Source organism: Nematolebias whitei, chromosome 7 (assembly GCF_014905685.2).
Source record: "Nematolebias whitei isolate Nwh7 chromosome 7, NemWhi1, whole genome shotgun sequence".
NCBI lineage: Eukaryota > Metazoa > Chordata > Actinopteri > Cyprinodontiformes > Rivulidae > Nematolebias > Nematolebias whitei.
The window spans coordinates 42,722,647-42,730,063 of NC_056504.1; the positions used below are offsets into that span (position 1 = coordinate 42,722,647).

The following is a 7,417-nucleotide window of genomic DNA, read 5'->3' on the forward strand; positions in this document are numbered from 1 at the left end:
TATATATATATATATATATATATATATATATATATATATATATATATATATATATATATATATATAATGGGGTTCAAGCCTCGGTACCGACAACATAAAAAATGTGGGTGGGGTAGATGAAGCACCCACACCTTCCCCCACCCTCATTCGTCCCACTTTGGGCCCTTGAGCAAGGCCCTTAACCCCCACCATCTGCTCCTCCAGGTGTCCTAGATAGCAGCTCTCTGCTCCACACACAGGGCTGTGGTTGCGTCAGGAAGGGCATCCTGTGTAAAAATAACTGCCATGTCTTTGTGCGACTTAGTTCGCTGTGGCGACCCCTAAAAGGGAGCAGCCGAAAGAAGAAAAAATAAAAATAAAAATATATAAATTAAAAATAAGTACTACTTGTACTAATAGTCCTACTTTGCGGTTTTTCACTTATCACGGGTCTTCAGGGTACGGATCCCCCACGATAAACGAGGGAGCACTGCATGACTGGAGCCTCATCAGGACACATTGTCTGCAGGTGTGGAAATATGGCGCCCTCTAGTGACCAAAACCAGGCATGGAACAGGTACTTCCACTGTTGAGTCTTGAATTGAGCCTAAACTAAATCACCTCATTGCAAGTTTGCTTCACCTCTTCACTTTTCCAGGGAGACAGTTTGTGTATGATTAGGATTATTATTCATTTATTTTCTTGTTCTAGGTAATGAAATATCCGTTTAAGCTTTTTCTGCATACCAATAGTAGAGAAAATCATTTTCTTCTTTCACATAGGACAAGCTGGCTGTGATGGTTTACTTGTTCTTGTTTCAAATGTCAACAGTCATCGAATTTTACACAAATGAATAAACATTAGAATCAGCAGTGAGGTGTGCAGTGAAGGTCACATTACACAGCGCCTACTTGTTTGCAGTGGTGATGGACAGATGTGATCAGGCAGGAGCCTCCTTGGCCTATGATGAGTGCAGGTGATACTGATCTGTAGTGAGAGTAGGGAGCAGGTGGAGATTTGCCCTGGAGGGGAAAATAATGAAAAACAGAAGAACTGGGATGGAATGTGTGTGTGAATGTGAGGGAGGCTGGTGGAAGGGTGAAGTAATAAAATGGGTTTAGGTACCAGGGGTGAACCATCCAAATCAATGCTGATGCACAAAAGAAGTGATGAATAAAGATGAGTGGTAGGAGAAGAGCAAATATGATGGTAGATGAAAGATTTGGGAACTTGGTGCTTTACAGACAGGTGGTGAAACTGGAAGGGACAGGGTTAGAAATGAGTGCACACCTGAGGTGGAGATGGTTTGGACGTGCTCAGAGGAGCTTAGTGAATATAGTGAAATGATGTTCAGTCTGGAGCTGGAAGGAAAAGACGAAGGTTCATGGATGGAAGGAGACGAGGTTCTGGATGAGATGGAGGCAGGTGATCCACTGTGGCGACCCGTAAAGAAAGCAGCGCCAAAAGAGATGTTCATTCATATTTAATTATATCTGATCGTTCAGACTTCAGTAAAACAAATGTACTTTTTTAAAACAGCAGCTTTTACCATTTTCCAAATAAAACATTTTATAATTCAGTTAAAATATAAATATACTGTGATTTTTTTTTTTTTCAGCACATAGAACCTTTCTAATGCGCAGACATAATCCAAACAAATAAATCTACAAGGCCACAGTCAGTTCACGTTAAAATAAACCCCTAATCACCCAAAAAAAACACGTTTATATTCCCTTTTCAGCTGGTGTTTACTTGTAATCAGCTAAAATATGCTATTTAAAGTTTTCTTGATAAAATGTTTCCCTTAAATTTCTCATCATTCATTTAGAAATAATCTTACGCACATACAGCAGCTACACAGAAACACACGGAACGTAAAACAGTTGTTGCAAAGCAGGTGCATGAACAAACTCAAGCCCGTTGAGCGTGAACGTGCAGATTCTCAGCTGTTGGCTCGGCGATGGATGAGCAGAACATGAAGCTGAGGAAGCTTTGATTTTATGTCCGTTTAAACTCAAAAGTGTAGGATGGAGAGCGATTGTAAAATTGGGATAAGAGTCGTGTTTAAAACCCATCCGCTCTGACGTCTTCTTGCGCCGGAGCCAAACGACTCCAGGCCGAGTTTTCAAACAGCGTGTCGACTTCAGTCTCGTCCTTGTCCCGTGAGCTGAAGCAGGAAGCTGAACAGGTAGATGACATCCAGGTAGAGGCAGAGCGTGGCAAAGATATATTCCTCTGGACTTATTGTGTAGCGCTTGTTCCCCACGAGCAGCTGGGTGTCGAAAGCCAAGAACTGTGGGAAGAGGGGAAACAAAATCAGGGGCTGAGCTGCAAAAAGACTTACAGGCGTGTGAAAAACAAAAGTCCACCTGCTTTCAGTTTCAGGGTTTTACCTAATCAGAATGATCTGGTCTTCACCAGGTTCTAAAATTATTCAAGTCTAACGTCAGGTGTAAAAAAAAAAATCCCATCGAAGAGCTAGTCCAACCCATCATTCAAGAACTCCAACTAGTTTTCTGTATGACGTCCTCACAACACTGTGCAGGAATGTTAACCCACTCTTCTTTACAACATTGCTGCAGGTTATTAAGGCTTGTGGGCCTCGGTTTCTGCAGTTTAAGATCCCACCACAGCATTTCAATCAAACTGACTTCTAAACCATCGCAACGTTTTTATTTTCCTTTTCAGACGTTCTGTTGTAGATTTGCTGCCGTGTTTGGGACCAGTCTTCAGTCCCAGTTTGGACAAAGCTTCAGCTGTCAGATTCTAAACTAGGGCTATTCAAGTGGTGGCCCGTGGGCCGGATGTGGCCCGCGGGTGACTTCTGTCCAGCCCACCACCGACTTCTTTCTTCTTCTTCTTCTTCTTCTTCTTTTTTGGCTTCTGGGTTTGGATTCTATTGTATTTATGATTCAATGCAACAAAATAAACATATTTAAAATGTAACAGATAATTGTAACACTTTGTTTATTTACATAATGACTCTTAATTCCTGGATGCCCCGCCCTGAGCTGCTGGCTTTCGGTAACTGGGACCCCCTGAGCAGTTTAGTTGAATAGCCCTGCGCTAACCCTTTTGTTCATGATCGACCCGATGACTGCAAGGTGTCCGGCTCCTGTGGTTGAAAAACAAGCCCAAACCATCACCCCTCCACCACTGTGTTTGACAGGTGACATGAGATGTTTGTGCTGATTATGCTTTTACCAGTCATGGCACAGTGCATTATGGGTAGTGCTTAATTTATAAACCAAACACTGCTGGAACGCAAATGGGAGTGGGGGGTTTCACTGATATTTTGACAAATCTGCGCCATTGTTTTGATGCGTGACGTATGTAACGTTACTACCCATCAAATATTTCGTATTTTCAACAAATAATTTTATTAATGACCCACTTAAACTGTAAAACTGATTTGCAATTTAGTTGTGCTGTTTAATTATGTGCTTTTAATTAAAGTGCTCATGACTGTACTTTTAGGGGGCGGAGATTTTTGAAGGATAGAAGCAGAAACGTTCACTTGAAGGAGCAACTCTCTTGTGATATTAGGAAGCTCGTAAGTGGCTGTTATGTTTAAAATTGGTGTTTATGTAATTATTTTCAGATTGCACAGTCAAATTTGTTGATAACTTTATTAATTAATAAGCCTGAGAGTTAATGAATCCAAGCAAACCCGGACCTTGTTCCGGCAGGATCTGGCTCAAATTAAGCCCTGATTATGGGCAAACATCACTACTTTGGTCTCATCAGTTCATGGGACATTGTTCCAGAAGTCTTGTTTCAATGCAACTTTCCAAATCTTTCTCTCGCAACCAGACGAGCTGAACTTGTTCGGCCTTCTAACATTTTCCCAGATTGACGGGCGGCTCTCGCTGCTTCGCTAAGATTCTTGCTTATGTCTTTCCTTCTTGGCATTGTGTTAGCACACACCTGTGTGCTTCAGAGCAGCAAACAGACAAAACTACTAGTTTTGCAGAGATGTTCACAGTGATGATGTTCAGTTAATGAGTTCATCTGATCAGCAGCACCTGGCTGATTCTGAGCCTCTTAAATCCTATAGAAGTAACGAGGGCAGACTTAGTTATTCCCACAAAGCTTTTCAAATTTATTTTTGAAAATGTGAGGTTATTTTTGAATATTTTAAGACCTGGTAGACCGTATATAAACAATAACAGATAGGTCACTCCTACCAGAGTGAAGAGGATGGCTCCTATCACCGAATAGATGGCATGTAACCAGGGAACCTGCAGAGGAAAACTGATTACAAAACACTGTTAAGAAGAAGAGCGTGCTAATTTAGGCATGATAGAGCAGCGTGAGATTATCTGCAGCAGATTTAGCCTCTCCTGAGCACAGCCTGCAGCATAAACTCCTGCTTAGCTCATCGTCACCCTCAGTTAACCTTCTGGAAGGCCCTGGACGGCCCTGGAGCCAAGAGAAGAGGGAAGCAACTCACATATCCAAAAGGGACGACGATGGAGAGGGTAATGGCGCAGAGGAGCATGACCATGCACATGGAGAACAGGACACCCTGGCAGGATGTGACGTCAATCTGCAACAGGAGATTTATAGCTGTTGCACGTTGTTTCTATCCTCGTGTTGTTTCAAAACGAGTTGTTTGTTTCACCTTGCTCTGGAAGCTGAAGATGGTGACGGAGAGACACACCAGAGCTGTGATTCCCAGACAGAGCAGCACCGACCTGGTGTTGTAAAAGCTGCACAAACATTTGCATTAAAGAGCTGAAGGGCGGCGTGTCACACAGATCCACATATGCATCTCCATCCTTTACCTCGACAGAAACCCCATCATAAAGGCCATGCTCAAAGTCTGTGAGGAAAAAATCAAACAATTAGTTTTATAGTCACACAAATAACCCAGTTTCTGTAATAAACTGCAGAATACTCACAAAAATAACTAAGAGGACGATATTCCAGGGAAACTGCCTCCTGTGTGAAGGGAAAACACATTTATTTCACATTTAAATAAAGAAAGCTGCTGGTTTACCTGAAGGGTTTACCTGAGGTCTCCACAGCAGGACAGAGCGATGTAGGTGCCAAAAAACATGAGGCTAAAGGAGCAACAGACGGATGAGAACAGACGAAAAACCACGAGCAGAGAGGAGGAACGATGTGCTGTCACTTACTAAGAGGCCGAGTACAAGCCGGGATGAGTCTGAATATAAAACCTCACAGGAGCGCTGCAAACGAAGCAGCCACAGCAAAGATTTATTATCGAGCTGTCCATCAAAAGTCAAAGAGCTCAAAGAGCTGAAGATGAGGAAGAAAAGAACGAGCGATTTACCAAAATGTGAAGAGACAAACGATTCCTACGGTCACAGAGAGCTGGAGCATGAGGATGGCATAAACCTGCAGGAGGAGGAGCGCCATGAAGAGTTTGATGCTGTTGGAGCCTTCATACGTTTTATTTATTTATTTCAGCTGACTACTTCAGCAACTTTTAGCCACATTTTAGCTACTCTTGTACAATCCTTGAACTCATTCAGGGGATAGGTGCTGCGAATTTAGTTTTTAACATTTTTTACTTCTTTAAATATTTTTTTCTTTATTCACAAATGTAATCAGATATAAATAAACTGAGATCTAGTTTCTTCTAAAACAGTGTTCTTTTTTAAATCTGCTTCACTGAACTTTATTTTTTTATCTTTTTTGCTACTTTTAGCTTTTACTTTCCATTCTGCTACTTTAAACTAGCATTTTGCCACTTTTAGTTTTTAGCTACTGTTATGCTGTTCTGTTTTTTAGCTACTTTTAGCTTTAAATTTTTTTTTTGCTACTTTTAGCTTTTATCCAGCCTTTTGTCACTTTTATCTACAAGCTAATCATTTGTTATTTCAGCTAGCATTTTGCTACATTAGCTAATCTTCTTTTACTTAAGCTTTTAACTGCTCTATTGACTTTTAACTGTTAGCTACCCATTTCTAATGTTTGAGTTTAGCTAGCATTTTGCTAATTTAAACTTTTGCTAACCTTTTGCATCAAGCTAGCATTTTGCTACTTTTGGCTTTAAACATCCTTTTTGTTACTTTTTCCTTCTAGCTGGTCTTTTGATTCTTTTAGTCTTGAGGTTGTTTTAAATATAACTAGCATTTTGATACCTTCGGCTTTTAATTAGCCTTTTGCTACTTTAAGCTTTCACCAGAACATTTTTTGTTATTATTTTTAGCTTTTAAGCTGGCCTATTTAGCTTACCCTTTTAGCTAATCTTTTGTTGCATTTAGCAAACTCTTTGCTACTTTTAACCTTTCAGTTGTTTTAACATTAACTAGCATTTTGCTCTTCTTGTCTTTTGCTTCTTTTAGCCAGGCTTTAGCTACATATTTGTTGTTTTTAGCCAGTGTTCTGCTTCTTTTAGCTTTGCCAACTCGATGTCAACTTATCAAAGTGCATTCAGAGTGTTTTGACAGAAAAGGCTGCTTGTTGGGTTAAATCTGCTTTCTGTCACCTTCCTGATGAACGTCCTCCTGATGGTCTTGTCGTCCCAGGCGAACTGAGCCTCCATCTCTTCATAACCTTGAAGAAACAAACAAGATTCACAACTTTATGTTCTGCCAGTATTGAGGTTTGAATGCCTCTACCGTCCTGTTTGTTAAAAATAGAAACTAAAGTAGAATCAGCCACAGATCAGTGTTTTAGAAACGAGCTCAAGTAAAATCATGCGTTCAGGTAGGGAAGGAGCTTCTCCTCACCTGCTGTGGCCTCCTGGTAGGTGGGAGGCTCATTGTCATTGCTCACCTGCTGGATCACAACAAGAGACAGAAGGAACATTTAACTCTTTAAATTAGTTTAAAGTTAAGCTTTAGAAGCTGAAACTTAAACATGTTCTTTAGTTGAAAACAGCAGAAAACCTGACGGGGCCTCATTCTGCAGAACAAACACCTGCAGTCGAACCATACCTTTGACTTTTTCATGATGTTTTCCTGTTTTTTTGTCCTCTCTTGTTCTGCGGATGCTGAGAAAAGCCGGCAGGTTCCTGCTCCTCGTGTTGAATCAAATCTGGGTTCAGTTTGGTTCTTGTGACTCAGAACCAGGTCCAGGCGCTGCTGCTGCTGAAGTCGATGCTCTGAATGTGTGTGTGGATTACTCAGCTTTATAGGCCTGTTCGGTTAATCTCCCTCTAACCCTGATCCCTAAACACACAAACACACACAAACACACACAAACACACACAAACACACACACGCATGCGCGCACACACACTGGCCTGATGAAGAGGTTCCAGCTTTATCCTGGTAAACCCAGAACCCTGAGCCTGGCTGTCAACAAAAACAGGGAATTGTTTTTTTTATTTTTTATATATTATATTTATTATTATTATTATTATTGTTATTATTATTATTATTATTATTATTATTATTATTATTATTATTATTATTATGTTAAGGAGCATTAAGTGTAGAACCACTAGACTGAGGAACAGCTT

General features: G+C 40.7%; 1 protein-coding gene across 2 annotated transcripts; it reads right to left on the bottom strand.

Annotated features, from left to right (window-relative positions):
- Positions 1–2,069: 2,069 nt before the first annotated feature.
- faim2b (Fas apoptotic inhibitory molecule 2b) lies at positions 2,070–7,059 on the bottom strand. 2 transcript variants are annotated; one of them, XM_037679611.1, is made up of 12 exons: positions 6,891–7,059; positions 6,684–6,729; positions 6,440–6,507; positions 5,279–5,343; positions 5,121–5,174; positions 4,995–5,045; positions 4,884–4,923; positions 4,767–4,804; positions 4,604–4,691; positions 4,433–4,528; positions 4,167–4,220; positions 2,070–2,272 (listed from the first exon to the last, which is right to left on the bottom strand). In XM_037679611.1, exons 1-12 carry the CDS (start codon positions 6,903–6,905, stop codon positions 2,123–2,125), a joined length of 765 nt encoding a protein of 254 aa, XP_037535539.1. In that variant the 5' UTR covers positions 6,906–7,059; the 3' UTR covers positions 2,070–2,122. The 2 variants fall into 2 exon arrangements, with proteins under 2 accessions (XP_037535539.1, XP_037535538.1); XM_037679610.1 differs by having other exon boundaries at positions 6,684–6,732.
- Between the last annotated feature and the right edge of the window lie 358 nt (positions 7,060–7,417).